The 15,802-nt window shown below is 45.3% G+C and overlaps 1 protein-coding gene across 2 annotated transcripts in view; it reads left to right on the top strand.

Moving 5' to 3' along the window:
• The first annotated feature begins 1,187 nt into the window (after positions 1-1,187).
• Positions 1,188-15,802, top strand: part of TOM1L2 (target of myb1 like 2 membrane trafficking protein) — a 56,872-nt gene continuing 42,257 nt past the window's right edge. Inside the window, exon 1 of one of the 2 annotated variants that reach the window (XM_030459546.1) lies at positions 1,188-1,278. In XM_030459546.1, the coding sequence (XP_030315406.1) occupies positions 1,227-1,278 (52 nt within the window). In that variant the 5' untranslated portion in view covers positions 1,188-1,226. The remainder of the gene's footprint in view (positions 1,279-15,802) is intronic. The other variant, XM_008498879.2, reaches the window with a different exon arrangement.

Genomic DNA, 15,802 nt, shown 5'->3' with positions numbered 1-15,802 from the left:
AAGATCACCTAGGTCAGCTTCCTGCCATGGGCAGGGACACCTCCCACCAGCTCAGGGTGCTCCAAGCCCCATCCAACCTTCAACACTGCCAGGGATGGGGCAGCCACAGCTTCTGGGGGCAACCTGGGGCTCAGCACACTCACAGTGAAGAATTTTTTCCCAATATCTAACCAAAAATTCCCCTCTTTCAGGTCAAAACTGTTGCCCCCCCATCATATCACTCTCAAAGAGCCCCTCTTTCCTCTCTGTACGAAGGATTTTAATCATCAGCTTTTCTTGCATAAGTTGGCTGTAATTAGGGAAGAAGTTCTGCTGGTTCTTTGTATCGGGGACAGGAAGGATTTGTGTTTGGGTTCAGAGTTCTCTCCTCCTCATGGCTTTTCATTAAGAACCCAAACCTCTCCACAGCTGTGCTCAGTGCAGAGCAAGCAGCAGCAGGTTCTGGTTTTTATTCATCCTTGACCCACCAGACTTTCCCTTTCCCTTCTGTTTGTCCATCACCTCTTTAGTCCATGTTGGGCCAAGGGGTCTCTCAGGACAAGAAGCTGCTGCTCAGAGCCAGCCGGAGCCCCGGCCTGGGAAGCGGCACCACGTCCCCTACACCTCCCGGCCCTGGAGGGCCCGGACGGGGTCCCTGCCCCTTCACACTCATCCCGGCCCCCTCTCCAGGTCCCCAGGGGTCCAGGTCCGATCCGCGCCCCCGGAACCGTCCCGGCCCTCACCTGCTCCGCGGCCCCGGTCGCTAAGGAAGCCCTGGAGCGTTGCTAAGGGCGGCCACGTGACGGCCTCAGCCGCCAATAGTCGTGGAGCGGGTGGGAAGGATGCCTGCGAATCAGAGCGCGAGAAATCCGTGTCAGCCAATCAGCATCCGCGTCGTGCCGCCGGGGCGGGAGGAGTAACGGGTGATTGACGTCCCTTTTGTCCAATAACCTTAGAGAACGTCTTGGCCGTTGTCCAATGGAGAGAGTCAGTAGCCTCGTCCCTGCTGTCCATCAACCTGGGGGCGGGGAAAGGGCGGGACAACCCCGGGGGTGGGACCCGCGCTTGACAGTGATGGGCAGAGGCAGCAGCCTATGGCTGCGCGGGACGTCCAGCAGCCACCCAATGGGATGCGAGGAGGCGGGGCGCACTCGGTAAAACGATCCGCGATTGGGCAGCGCAGGTGCCAGTCAGTGCGGGGTGGGGAAGGAGGGGGCCGCCGGGTCGCTGTTTGTTGTCATCCCAAGATGGAGTTCCTGCTGGGGAACCCGTTCAGCACCCCGGTGGGGCAGAGCCTCGGTAAGGAACCCCGAGCGGTGCGGGGGGCTCCGGGGGGGAGGCCGGAGGGCTCAGCGGGGCCTGTGGAGGCGGTGAGGGGCTCCAGGCAGCGGGGGGCTGTGCAGGCCCCGGGAGACGGGGGGGGTGGGTGAGGCGCTGGGGAGGCCAAGAGGGGTCTGGGGGGGCCCTCTGAGGGCTCTGGAGAAAGGAGGAGGCTCTGGGGGTCGGTGAGGCGGTGTGAGGGCCCAGAGAGGGGTCTGGAGGCAGTAAGAGGGGGTCTGTGGGACTTTGTGGAGGTCTTTAGGAGTTGTGAGGCGCTGTGGGGGGTTAATAGGGGCTGTGTGGAGGCTGTGGGGGCTGTGGAGGCTGTGTGGGGTGTGGAGGTGTGGGGGGGCCTGGAGGGATTGCAGGGTTGGTGAAGGCCCTGGAGGAGGTGGTGGGGGTTGAGGTTGGTGGGTACTGTGGGTTTTAGGGGGAGTCTCTGGGGGTTCTTGTGGGTCGTGGGGAGTTCTGTGGGCAGCAGAAGGCTCTGGGGGTAGTGGTGGCTCTGAGCTGTCTGTCTGCTCTGAGAAGGGTGTGGGACTCCACTCCAAGATGGTTGTTGGATTAGGAAGAGTTGTTACACTCCCAGTTCCTTTTCCTGCTTGTGAGCACCCTGTCACAAAGCAGCCCCAACCCTGGTGTTCAGCCCCCTTTTTCCCAAAGTGTTGAAACCTCCCCGGGCCTGTGCACCTGCAAGGAAGGTGATGTGCTTTAGGGATACAAGCACGTGCTTCATTTTCAACCCAGAGCTTGAATTGTGGTTTGGCTAATGCTTTGGTGACAACAGGCAGGTTATTTGGAGTGTCCTTTCACTGTGCGGCCAGCCAAGGCCTTCCTGGGTTGCTGTGTCTGTTGCTTCCCTCCCTCTCTCCCACAGATGTGTTCACTCCCAACTGTGGCAAGTCTGGTTTTGGTCTGGGTTGCCACAGCTGAAAGCCTGTGCACCACTCTACAGAGTTTCCTCAGGGTTGACTGGGCTGTTATTGCCTCTCCTAGACCCTGAAGAAATACAAGAGCACTCGTGCTGCAGGGAGAGAGCACAACAGTCTGGCTCAGGTTGGCATCCAGCCCCCAGAGCCAAGGGGATGTTCAGCTGAATGCTCCTGTGCCTGCATCCCTCTCCAGTGCAGCCATACTCCTGGGTCCCTTGATTTGTTTCATGAGCAGCAATAACTCTGATACTTTATTTAGAGGTTATGTTCAGCATCATGTCTAACTACTTGTGGCCTGTAGCTACTCTGCCTTCATTTATGGAAGGGTGGAAGACTTCTTGTCTTTCAAAATTCAAGTGGAAGAAGTTTGCAGAGTGTCTGGTGGTGGCCTTGAACCCCAGGAGTTCCTTTACACGTGCAGAGACACCCCCTTGTAGAACTGAGAGGCCCTTGAGTAGCAAAGTCTCAAGCTGTGCTTGGAAGATGGCTGGACCCTTGGGGTTTTATTTTATTTTCAGACTATATGGAGCATATGTATAACTTGCTGTTTTCCCTTTGCCATCTGGGGTGTTTATTTCTTCTGCTTAGGGAGAGAAGTGCCGAGAGCTGGAGGATCATAGGATGAACATGGGAAGTTAAACATGATTTTGAAGTTTTTTATGGTGTTGTGTGTGGCCATCTGACCACAGCTGCCAGGACAGCTGCTTGGACAAGCCTTCTACAACCAACCTTGCTAAGGGAAGGCAATAATTTCTCCTCTATTTATTGTCAGAGCCTTTTAGCATCACTAAGTGCTGTAAAGCAGCTTCCTTGAGGCTTCAGAATTGTTGGGGGGTTAGCAGTAAAAATCTACTTTTCTAGCTTTCTGCCTTTATCACTCTGGAGCTGCTGCATCCCCTGGCTCTCTGTGAATGAACACTCCCTGCCAGCTTAGAGCCTTTGAACACAAAGCTCTGGAGGAGCTGCTTCCATCAGCTGAGGTTAGGTGTGTGTGTGAGCAGCTTATAATGCAGCTTCCCTTAATGTAAAATTCAGCTGCACTTTAAGAACGTTCTCTTGGTTGGGTGTTTTGTTTTGTTTTCTTTTTTCTTCATCCCCGGGGGAAGAGAGAGCTGCAGATTTTATTTTGGAAGAAACATTTTTCTGCTTCTCCTCTCACTGCCAGTTATCCCTTTCTGAGACAGCAGTAAAACAAAAGCATGCCTTGTTCTCAGACGGTGCTATTTGCCCAGTGTTTCCACAGTTTTTTTCCAATGAGCTCGTGGAATAGAATTTTCACTTATGCTTCTCTTCATTCTTTAAAAGAAACCAAATGATTTTGTATCTCTGCTCCAACATATTGTGTTGAACACAGTTGTGATGTTTTCAAGCGAGGCCTCACACTCACCATACGGGAGAAGTGCAGAAAATTATGTAGGTCCATCAGCACACCAAGAATGTGTGTTCTCTGCCAGGAGTGGTTCACATGAAGATTTAATTAGGGCTAGGACAATGTCTTCAGATAAATGCCAGGTCTGAAAGAACAAAGATGTCAGAGAAGGTCTGGGGAGAACTGAGAGAGGTAATGCGAGGGATTTTCTCTTTTCTCCTTCTCTTTATCTGGATGTCTGAAGCTAGACAGGCTTTTTATGTTAACTCTTTTGCTTGATGTGGGAAAGTAATGCTAGGATGAGCCCAGAGGATTGTAATGGAGAGGGGTAGAGTTTCCTGCATCTAAAATGTCAGTTTTGATGGCAGCCAGGTTCTTCACTGCTGAAAGCTGCCTGATTTTTGGACTGCCTTACATGGTGGCCTCTAACAGAAACTGTATAAAACGCCATCATGGCTACTAATTACAAACCTCACTTAATTTTTCTTTAATCCTTTTATGGACCTGTGGAAAATGAACTTCTGTCCTTATGTCCCTAGCAAGGTCCTCTCCTGAGTGAAGGAGGTGATTTTCAGCAGGGCTGTGGTGTGGAAGGCAGGCAGCTGCTCTGGTGTGCAGAGGAAATGCCAGAAAATTAAAAACCATTTTGCTCAGTCCACGTTGCTTTTTACCTGGAGGGCTCAGTGAAGTGAGGGAGTAATTGCACCATTTTGCATGTAAACTCAAAACCTCTCCCCAGAATTACGTGGCAGAATCCCTTGATTCCCAGAGGAGTTGTTAGCGAGCGGTGCCTTTCAGATCCTGTGGGACTTCTCAGAAGTCTTCATGGTTCCTTCAGCCCTTCACAGAATGTTAGGGGTTGGAAGGGACCTCCAGAGGTCATCTGGCATCCCATGGGCTGTGTGGGACTGACTGGTAGAGGGGTGGTTGTGTCACCAGCCCCAGGGAAGGTTTCCTGTGAGATCTGTCTGGAGTCTAGAACTGGGTGCTGGGGGTTTGTGGGCTGCTGAGGATGTTGGGGCTGACCCATGCAGGGGGAGTTGGAACTAGATGATATTTAAGGTCCCTTCTAACCCAAACCATTCCATGATTCTCTGATTCTTGGGACTGAACTGTTTATTTTTCCTAGTTAATACTGTAAATACAGTAGGCCAGATCCTTCCAGGAGGACTGAAGAGTTCTCCTGACCAGGGAGGAGGAAGGGAACAAGAAGGTGTGTAGTGAAACAGGGAAGACAGACTGCTTGCTGCTAGGAGAGGAGCTGGCACAGGGGAAAAGCTGCAATTCACAGTAGCAGGAATTTGCCTCGAGATTCAACATCCTGCCATCAATTTATAATCCTGCATATTTATCTTTCTCTGTTCAAGGGAGCAGTCTTGAAAGTGTCACCACTCTATTCAAGGTTATTAGAACAAATACCCTTACCTTAGGTTAGCAGAAACATCTTAGGTGATTAAAGCTGATTGAATTACAAGGATGTGGAACACCTGTGACTTTTTTTGGGTTTCTTTTTTGTTTTGTTTTGGTTTTTTCCTCATTCTGCTTATTTGATACATACCATATGGCTTACACGCGAGGACCCAGGGAGAACCGGTGGCATTTTGCAGGATTTGTTTTTTCCTCTGGAGACTTTGTGAAGGCTTCAGGAGAGTATTTATTTGTTTGAATCCAAACCAACTCTTGCTCCTGCCCTCCCCCTTCAGGTGCAAAGGGTCGAGTTGGGGCAGTGAGGTGTGAAATGGGCTCCTGGCAGGGTGATGGATGGGAGCATCGAGGTCTGATTTGGTCAAGGCTCTGCTCAGGGCTGTGGTGGGACCTGCTGGAGTCAGCTGTTCTTGACTCAAATCCAGAGACCTCCAGGGAGAGAGAGAAGTCCAGCACCCGAGTTAAATGCAGAGAGACCCGAAAGTTAATTTTTAACAGTAGAGTAGAAATTATTCCTGCACAACTGGGGGAGTTGATCAGAGGGCGTTGGTTTTCATCCCCGGTTGCTGAGGACAAAGGGAGGTTTGAACAGGAGGTGCTATTCTGATTTTTGGGGTTTTTTGAGTCTGTTTTTGGAGGGGCCACAACTTGGTGATTTAATACAGAGTATTGCTTAAGGAGGCTACAAAACCAAGGTTTCAGCAAAAGGTACAGGAGCACTTTATTGAAGCAACAATGAGGCAGACAGCTTTTCAACTGTTTTTTATCCAAGCACTTGCAGTTTCCATTCAAGGCTGTTAAACTGATAATAAATATGGTGGGCAGAGCTGTTGTGTTGTTCCCCTCTCTTGTTTGTTTTTTGTTTTGGTTTGGTTTTCCTAATGAGGAATTATCTCAACTTGGGGGTGTTGTTGCATGTAAATACCTCATTTTCTTTTCCACAAGAAGCACTTAGACCTTTCTTTGTGTTTCTTGTATTTTAAGATTTTTATGATTCTTGGAAAATAATGTGGTTGCTAAATAAATGAGTTCATGGGTACATGCAGGAACAGAGAGATGTCTGAAGTGCTTTTAGTTTTATAAGATTATTTGGGTCTCCTTTCACTTCATGACCACGGATTATGTGGTAAGGAAAATCTCCATGAGATACAAAAATAGTTATCATTGCTTTTAAAGAAGCAAATAAATACTGAGTCATGAATCTGGTAACTTGGGGAAACTGCATACACGTGTGAGCTAGATAATTAGTGTAATACCATGTAATACTACTTCTCTGAGACTGGATTTATTTTACAGGCACAAAAGGAGACTGTAGTTCCTGAAGGTATTAATGCATGTATTTTTGAGCAATGCAGTTTTATCTCTTCCAGCACAGAACACTTAAATACATATTCCATATGCTTCAAATATAAATCTATATGTGAGAGGTTGCAGTGTGAGGACAGCTCGTTCCCAGTTTGATACTGCTCTCTTCATGTACTCAGCAGATTTTTAAAACTGCACATTTAAAATGTGCTTGACTAAAAACACAGTTAGAAAATCCCCCCAGACTCCTCCAAGTGGTTCTGTATTTAACCTAAAATAGTTTCCACCAAAAAAGAAGTGGAGTGTGTTTTCCTTAGTTGAACTGAGAGCAGTTTTAAATGAGTCAGGCTTTCCTCTGATTTCATAAACTGAGGTTTTAATTAAGCTTTCTTTGAAGGTGAGCAAAGCATATGGCAGCATCCTCACTGGTAATGGTTGCAGAAGTTTTGGTGAGCTGATCCTTCATTGAAATGACCCTGCATAGGACCTGCAGGGCTGGTGCTCTTCAGGCTTGGCCTGGCAGTCTCCTTCCTCACCTGGTATTTCATATTTGACTCTGGGTAAATCATTTCACATTCTGACTTCTGGTTTTGAAAACTGTGCAGTGCATGGGTGATGAAACCCATAAATGTCTGGACAACACCTGGGAGAAAGAAACATTGCAGGAACCCTGAGAGGTTAGGAGGTGAGCTGAAATGCCAGCCTGCAGAACACCATTCCCCTTCCATATGATAAATCTGCACAGATCATCCATAACTGATTTTCCATTTGAGGAATTATTGGATTTCTTGGTTAAGGAAACTTGTTGCTGAGTATAAAATTCCTGCCTAGGTCAGCCTGGCCTTATCTTCTGCATTTGCTTAGTCATTCTGCTGACTGTTCTGCCCGATTGCTTTGCTCATTTGTTTCACTTATCATCAGCAGGAAAGGGCTCTTTAAAACTGCTGATTCTTGAGCTCAAGTGACACTGGTGTAAAGGCTTTGCTAGAGCCTGATCTCCCTGGGGAGCAGGTCCTTACCTACAGGCAAATGTGACTCATGGAGCCAGATCTTCCCATTTGTAGATCCCCTTCCTGTTGCTCAAGAAGGGCAGCTGCAGGTAAGCTCAGCCAGCCTCTTATTGGCAGCACTGTCTTCAAATTGAAATACACAATTTACACTTGTTCTGTACCTGCCAGAATGACAAGGTAATGTAATAACTAATTTCAAAATCAAGGATTAGGGAAGGAAAAAAGTCTGTGTACCTATAGACCCTGGTCTGTGTTTGGGCAATTCCTGGCACCACTGTGTGGAGTATTTACTTGTACTTTCGTATCTCTGAGCTGACAGAAACCCTTTGGCAGCTCAGGGGTTGCAATGTGGCCTCAGAGAGCATCAGGAGATTTAAATCAGAAGATATTAAGGAGAAACCTGTTGAGTAGTTGGGTTAGTTCCCAAGCCTGATTATTCTCAGAAAGTAAGCCATTCTGTTCCCCAGCTGGTCCTCAGAAGCCTTCTGGGTTAGATTACTTTAGGAAGAAATTCTTTGTTCAAATTGAGATCAAAGAAAATGTGCACAAAGTGAAGACCCCAAGAACTTTGCAGAGCATCGTTTTCTTATTGTTAAGGCAAGGAAGGCTTTGTTACATCCCAAATGTCATCAGGAAGGTTGAGGATGTTGTGACCTTGGACATGTTGCATCCTTTGTATTTTGGTGGGATACACCTACTTTAAGAAGTGTGACCAGCTTTGCGTTTGACCCAAATGACAAAAAAATAACACTTCTTGCATAGCTAAGGAAGTGCAGAAAAGTCCCTTGAAGTCCCTTGACTGAGATGATCCACAGGTGAGACACTGTTGGAACCTTTCCTTCCAAACCATCTTTCCCTGCAGTTGCTGCATTGAGTGCCTGTGGGTCTCAATACAAACACTTTTCCTTCTTCCACATGAAGCTGGAGGGAGTTTGAACTCCAGTCCATTAATAGTGTTAAGGAATTTAACCAGTTAATTGGTTCCTAATTCAAGATTAGGAGAGAAAATATGCAAACTTTATTGGGTTATTAAATTTGAAAGGAATCTTGCAATCAATCCACATTTATTACCTGAGTGCTGTCTATTATTTTTCTGAGCACTGTTATGGGATACAGGTATGATAATAAACTGATGTGATGATGAAAGGTAAGGGTTAAGCAGGACCTGGCACCTGTTTGGTTTTGGGGTACCCTTATCTTATGTTTAAGCTGTTGTAGTAAATAGCCTGGCTTTTCATTATCTGTGAGCTGCCCTTTCTCTCCTGATGTTCACTTCTTCTAATTAGAAAGGTATTTTAGTGAAAAGAGTGATTTCAGACCTTTGTGAAATTTTCTGCTAGTACAAATAATGGTAAATCTGAAATCACTTATTAGACAAGAAGTTGTTATGGCAACTACAAGATGGTTGGCTAATCAGAGAGTGAGATCAGTTTTTATTTACAAGCATAATGAGCAATTAAGTTTGAGCAGCTGTCAGACTTGGAAAGTGATTAAAGTTCAACAAACAACCCAAATGGGTCAGTATTCAGTTCTGGTGGTTTTCTGACACTGCAGCTTGATCATGTGTGGGTTTTACCTACTATAATTAAAACTGCCTTTAAAATCCTCATTGATGCCAAGGACTTGGCAGAGCCAGTGAGTAATGAAAAATCCCTCTTCCAACTGGGTTCCTTAAAGGGTATTAACCTCGAGTCTTGCTGCAGCTAATGAGGTTTTTCACATGTAGCATCCCTGAAAGCAAAGCCTAGTTTGCACACTGGCTTCATCTCCAGGCTGCTGCTGATCACCCGGAGAGAGCAGAACCCATGCAGCCTGATTCAGGCAAGCTTTACACCTCTAAAGGGCATAAAAAGCCATAAAAGCCATCATGACATTCTTGTTGGGTGCTTAGGAAGCTGCTGCTGTGCTCAGGGGAAGGACATGCACAGTCTACATGAACATAAAAGCCAAAAGAAATGGGGAAAGTCTTGATTCATCCAGAAACATAAGGGAATGTCCAGCAGAGACTAACCTCAGGTGGAGCTGGTCAAGCTCAGTCTAGAATCATAGAATTCGTTTGGCTGGAAAAAACCTTTAGGATCAAGTCCAAGCATTACCCCAGCACTGCCCAGTTCTTCAGCTGGCCACAAGTGCACATGGCCAGGCTGGTGCTGCTGCTCCTCACTGACAGGAGCAGTGCCACTAACATATCTTGCTGTCACACTGGCTTTTCCAGGTTTTCTATTTATTATTTGGTATCCTGTGACATTTCCTGTGTTGTTGATTATCAAGCTGTAAGCAGCAAAGACCAGAGAGCTGGTTTTCTGTGGATTCCAGAGCACAGTGTATGTTCACACCAGGAAGGCTGCCTTCCCATCCATGCCCTGCAGCTTGCAGAATGCACAACATCAGCCCTTTTCACCTGCAAGGATTTGCTTCCCTGCTGCATATGGTAAATAAGCCAAACTGTTTGAGCCATGCTTAAAATCAGGGTTCTGGTTAGAATTGTACCTATCCAAGGACCAGCAGAGCCATTTTCCTGAAGTATGCAGCAGTCCCCTGATCCATTTGCATTGTTTTGAATTACCACACTAATGATATCATGTAATCTAGGCAATGGCAGTGGAATGTGAAATGAATTGGGACAGTTCCTGACCTGAAGAATTTCCAAAGTCGTGTGATGGGAAGAAAAGTTGGTGAATGGGGATTTAGGAGGAAATTAAAATGACAGTCTGGGAAATAGGCATTTACATACTTGGTCTAAACTTCTGGTGTTTACATTTTCTATCCATCAGTCTTTTTCAGGCTCACCTACAGCAGTGGCACATGAGCAACAGGGCTGTAGAAATGGAGCAGAGGTTTTGGTAGGGTTACTAGAGACCAACATCTGCATTTCCCAGCCTGTTCGAGATGGAATTTCACATGTGTCTTGTTATTATTGTTGCCTGATTGGTGCTCAGGTTTTCTGATAAAATGGTTTGGGAGAGTTTAGCTGCTAAGTTTTTGCAGGCATAGCAAGCTTGGGTGGTTGGAACGGGCAGCTGGCAGCAGAGCCCTTCAACAGCAGCAGCTTTGGGTGAAGTGATTCCTGTTACTTCATGGAATGGGAGCCAACTCTCCCCGTGGTGACAATGCTGAGTGTATTCCAGCCACTGATCTTCAAGCCATGGAGAGATTGGAGCCTTTGGACAGGGTAAGAGCTATCTGCCTCTTGCACAGGCCTGCTGTCATCGTGTAGAGCAGTGTGAGGGCAGGCTGCAAAGTTGAGAAGCAAAACCAAAACCTTTCACATCAGCAAACGTGAGCTGTCAGCCCCCAAAGGCTGCAGGTTCCTCACTGCCTTATTCACTTCCCCGTGGGATAATCATGGTTTTCCAGAGGATGCAGCTCTCACCTTCGTAGCTGTGGATGTATCAGAGAGCTGAGTGGGAAGGTGCACATGAAATAGGTTTTAGTCAAGAGTTATTTCATTTCATTTGTAACACAGTTTTATTACTGCATATCAATGTTTACTTAAGCTACTGTAGCATGCTGCAGCTGAGGAGTAAACTTGTTCTTGTAGCTTCTTTCTTTGCACAAATGGCAGATTTTGCTTTCTTTTTCTTTGATTAGTTTTTTCAGTTTAAGTACGTGAGAATGCAGGCAATGGACTTGAGTTGCAACCTGTAAAAAAGTCTGATGTAGGATCTGCTGGGTCATCTTTGCCTTTTAGGTTGTTTGCAGCAAACAAGGTATTACAAGTGGGTGAGTGGGAGGGGGAGTTTGAAATAAATGGGGATGGATTTTCAGAGTTTGCAGCTGACGTGGATTAAAAATTCTTAGAACATTTTATCCATGAAAGGCAATTAGTTTTGTTTTATGAATATGAAAACCACGTAGCTTGTAAGTAGTGAAGTCCCAAGTGAGTTATTAGAACTTGCTTTACTCATGTAGTACAAAATTAGCCATCAAGAGCTGATAGATTTCAAATATAGCTCACTGACACACTGATCATCCATAACTTTTCATAAAGAATTTTTTTTTATTCTTGCCTATAATTACTGGATGCTGTTGAAGCCCTGAGCAGGGCACCCTGTCACAGATCAGGACATTTTCTTGCTCTTGATGATGCTTGCAACATTTTGTGCATTCAAGATCCCAAATTGTACTAGTGCTCTGCCTGCACTGGGTGGGAAAACTGCATCTGGTTGTGTATTTTTCTCTCTCTCCCTTTTACCTCCCAGTAGTATCTTGCTGGTCAAATACATTATTCTGCTTCCTATCGTGGTATTGTTTCTCTGCATCTTGAGGTGAATATTTTAAAGGTAATTTCCAACAGTTTATTCAAGTCAGACTGGTGTTCTGTGGGACTTATAAATCACAAAGAGCCTTTAGGCATAGTTTTTAACCTAGAAGTTGAGGAATAAATCACTATTTTCAGCTGCCCTTTCTCTCTGATTTTTAAGCTAAACCTGATAAAATGAATGGAACCAGCTCTTCTTTTAGCAATTGTTTGTTTAATATTAGTACAAATTCCTATATGTGTATTAGTTGTTGAAGAGCTTTTTTGAGTATTGAAATTGTTTGGTGAGAGTTGTCTTGCTGGTGAGAAAAGCTGCTCAGCTACTAAGGCATCTTGGAAAAAGACTTTTTTTCAGCTTCTTTGACTAGTTTCTTCATCTAGGTTTTCTTATGGGTTGAGGATAGTCCAAGACTCAGATATTAGGAGAATTTGTATTTGTATTGTTGTTGAACAGGCACTATTCATCCAGGATGTCTGTTTTAATACCTGAATTTTCAATTAAGGAACAAGGTAGCCCCCTCCAATCATCCGATTTTGTTGAAGTTAAACCAATATAAAAACTCTTTGGCAAGCAGTAGGCTATCATCCAAGTTCTGCCTATGGAAGTGACTTAATGTCAGTGGGATTTGGTGTACAGCACCTGGTTCCTTACTGTGGTTAAAGGGGGAGGAGGTTTGGGTAACCATCCCAAGGCAGTGACCTGTTTAATAACTCTGTGCTGATAAATCCTCCCATCCAGAGCCACGTGGAGAAGCTGTGGCAGTTGTGGTCTAATTCAGAGAAGGCAAATCTGAGGGAGAACATTTTTGTCACCTGGAAGGTTTTAATTTATGCTTTCCTGCCTCTCTTCTAGAGAAGAAAGATGGACACTGAGAGTGTGATAATATTAGGCTACTGGAATTGTTGCCTAATCGATCACAGATGTTTGCAGAGTGGTGAGCCATCATCTCCACCCTACCCTGGTCCGAGGGGACAGTCTGTCATGAGCTGTGACATGTCATAAAGGAGCATTGATCTGTCACTGCCCTACAGTAAATCACCCGGTAAACATCCTGATTCGAAGCCATTAAAATCCATTAATACAGGACATACACCTTAAAACTGCTTTGACATTTCTGATTGAAGGCTTTAGCGTATTGATCCCTGGTGTGAGCAGGTCCTTGTTTGGCAATTGTAAAGGAGCTCCATCCTTTCAACAGCGTGGGTGTGCAGGGAGAAGGGAATCTGACCAAGGTCACCGAGGAAAGAGTTGAAGAGATGTGTGATGTAGGCTGAGTTTTAGGGAAGAGCGTCTCCAAATCATGTAAATGGGGGGACGAGCTGGGACCTGCTGCCCTATGACCCAGCTCTGAAGGACACGTTGGCTTTAATGAACACACAGAGCAGAGGAAGAAGTTGAGATGGTTGTGTTATTGTTGTGTTTTTTTTTCTTTAAAAGCTGTATGGAATGAGTAAGTCAGAGGGATTTTACTTTGTAAAAAAGCAGTAGTTGCTTTCTGCCATCTGTTTTAAAAGAGAGTGACTTACAGACACATGTCACTCAGTGGAGCATGCTGTCAGCAGCAACAATTTCTGCTGCTGGGGGAACTTCAGTCAGAAGATTCATAACAAAAGTCTTGATTGTATAGAAATACACCGTTCTGCTTGGGATCCAGGTTCCAAATGCTGTAAGGACTATGAGTAAACAATCATTTGTGCCAGAGATGAATGACATCTGAGTACAGAACCTGCCTGGAGTAGGTTACCCTGTCAGGCTGTTTCTAGACAACACAATAACACAGTGCTGAAAGGTCCAGCTGGTTTTACAGCCCACAAATGCACCATGACCTGTGAGATGTGATGAACTGAGCAAGTCAGTCTGGTGTGCTCCCTTGCCTGCTTTGATATTATTGTAAGGACTTTGTTTTGTTGCTCTGTTTGTTCAGGTGAAGCTCTCACCCGAGTACGAAACAAAAATCTTTTGTTGTCCAGCTATTAATGTTTGGTTTATCTGTATTAATCCACTCACCTTGCTCTTCTTCTCAAAGCACTGCACAGCTATGCTCAGTTAATCAGCTGGTGTTGCCTGCTCCTGAGAGGTTGAATTTGTGGGAGACATTGGGCAATGCCTTTTCTGTAACTTGTTTAAATCACAGGAATGGTGCAGTGTAACTGTGAATACCACCACGTGGTCTTGAAAAAGGCACAATAATTGCATATTACATATTCATGATTTTAGGTGAGTGTGATCTGGAAGGCACATTTGAAGAAGTTTGGCATTTGGGCGGCAGCTTCAAAAAGAAAACCTGAAAGTTACCTGGAGAAAGTGACAGTTCCCAGTTTCCAGCTGTGCCTTCAAACAGCATCTGAGCTAAATAATCATTGTGATTGCACACGTGCACGGCCACACTTTCTCTCATTATTCTGTTTTAATGGAGACTGCAGTCATTACAAACCACGATTATCCATTTATTCAGCATCAGAAACTTCCGCAGAACAGTGAGTGGAGGATGGATGACTTCATCCCAAAGAGTTTCCATGTAAGCCAAAAATCAATCGAAAAATCACAACAGTTTAGAGTTTATGACCAGTCCTGCAGCAGTACCACCCAAATCACGTTTTTCTCTAATGCCTTGCAGTTCAGATTGAGCCTGTTTGTTCTAGCTGACTGGCTTTTTCTTTGGAAGTGTGAAGCTCAGCATTTTCAGAGCAGTGTGAAATAAGGAATGTAGAAAAAGGACTTGGAGCAGTGAGGTGGCTAATTGAAAAACGCTATTGGAGCTGTGCTTTCTAACAAAGAAACTGGCAGGGTTTTGTGAGTAAGTCACTTCAGAGCTGAGTTTTAATCTTGAATTTTGAATGAGTCACGATTCGGTTTTTAAGAGCTGCATTTTGATAAAAGGGAAAAAACCCTCCTGTTGGTTACCATAATGTCTAAGTGTCCATGGCTATCTTTCTGAAAGCAAATATAGAGAAAGTAAGAAGAGACTGCTAGGTCCAGGGGGGGTTCTAGCATATCTCTGTCTTCCTGGGGAGATGTCTTAGCTATGCAAATGCTGAGGATCTTTAGTTTTATCTTCATTTTGCTTGGACAGCTGAAATCTGTTTCCATGGCCTCTGTATGGTCTTTCCCCAGGTCTTACTGACAGTGCTGTGCAGGTCACTGATGATTTGTTGAATCTCAGAGAGACAACTGCAGTCACAAAACGTAATGATGCTTTAAAGCAAAACAATTCTATAAGCTACAGCTCAGAGGAGAGATGTTATCATCTCATTCAATAGCTTATCTCCCTTGTGAGCTATCTCATGCCTTTTGCATTGCCTTGCAAAACTCTTTCTTTTTTCCCTGAAAGACCTTTGTCTGTTCTGGGAAGGCATTTTGCATCTGACCTCAGCTGATAGCTCTTGCTTCTGAGAGAGCTCCACTGTGCCTAAGGGAGGGGGACCAGTAGGATGGAAGTAAAAGCCTACTGATACTCTGGCTGCTTCTGTTCCCTGCCACATATTATGCAGAGTGAAACATAACACATCTGACTGTTTGATTTCCTAATTTCAATCTTCGAGCACAGCTGGTAGGCAGGTGGACTGTTAAGTGGTAAGACAAAGATCTAAGATCTACAATCTTCTGAACTTCCAAGCCAAAAAAAGAAAAAAAGTTTTATACATCTTGTGCCCCAAATGCTGTTGGATGGAGGGGAAAAACTTGGGATGGGAACTTTCTTGCTCTTGGACCTCTCTCATGTGGTGCATTGGTGTGCATGCTGCTTGCATAAACAGAGGTGATTTTTCGTGCATAATTCCTCCCAAATGTAGAAGCCTCAGAAGCAACATCTGGAGAAGTCGCAAGAGTGACAACTGTGATATCTCTGAACACAAGATCTGTACATTCACAAGATTCTGGTTTTCAGGCAGAAAATAGCACCATTTTCATTTGAGGTGATTTATAGCTAGTGCAACATTTAACTTTCTCTATGCCTTTTCTTCCAAGAACATGATGCAGCACTGCAATCACTTATCAGTACTTACAGATAGACCTTGAAGGAATATTTCTACCCTGGTCATGCCTGCTGTCATCATTCAGCTAGAGTAGCTGCTCTCAGTGCTTCCAGCAGTCAGTGTTTCAGTCTCATAAACATGGACATGGCATGCAAGTTGACCAGCATACAGCCTCCAGCTTGTGCCAGCCCCATCCTAATGAAAATCTGCAAGCTTCTTTGTTGGC

Source organism: Calypte anna, chromosome 14, assembly GCF_003957555.1.
Source record: "Calypte anna isolate BGI_N300 chromosome 14, bCalAnn1_v1.p, whole genome shotgun sequence".
NCBI lineage: Eukaryota > Metazoa > Chordata > Aves > Apodiformes > Trochilidae > Calypte > Calypte anna.
The sequence above is the reverse complement of the archived record's forward strand: the minus strand, read 5'-3'. Positions and strand labels throughout refer to the sequence as shown.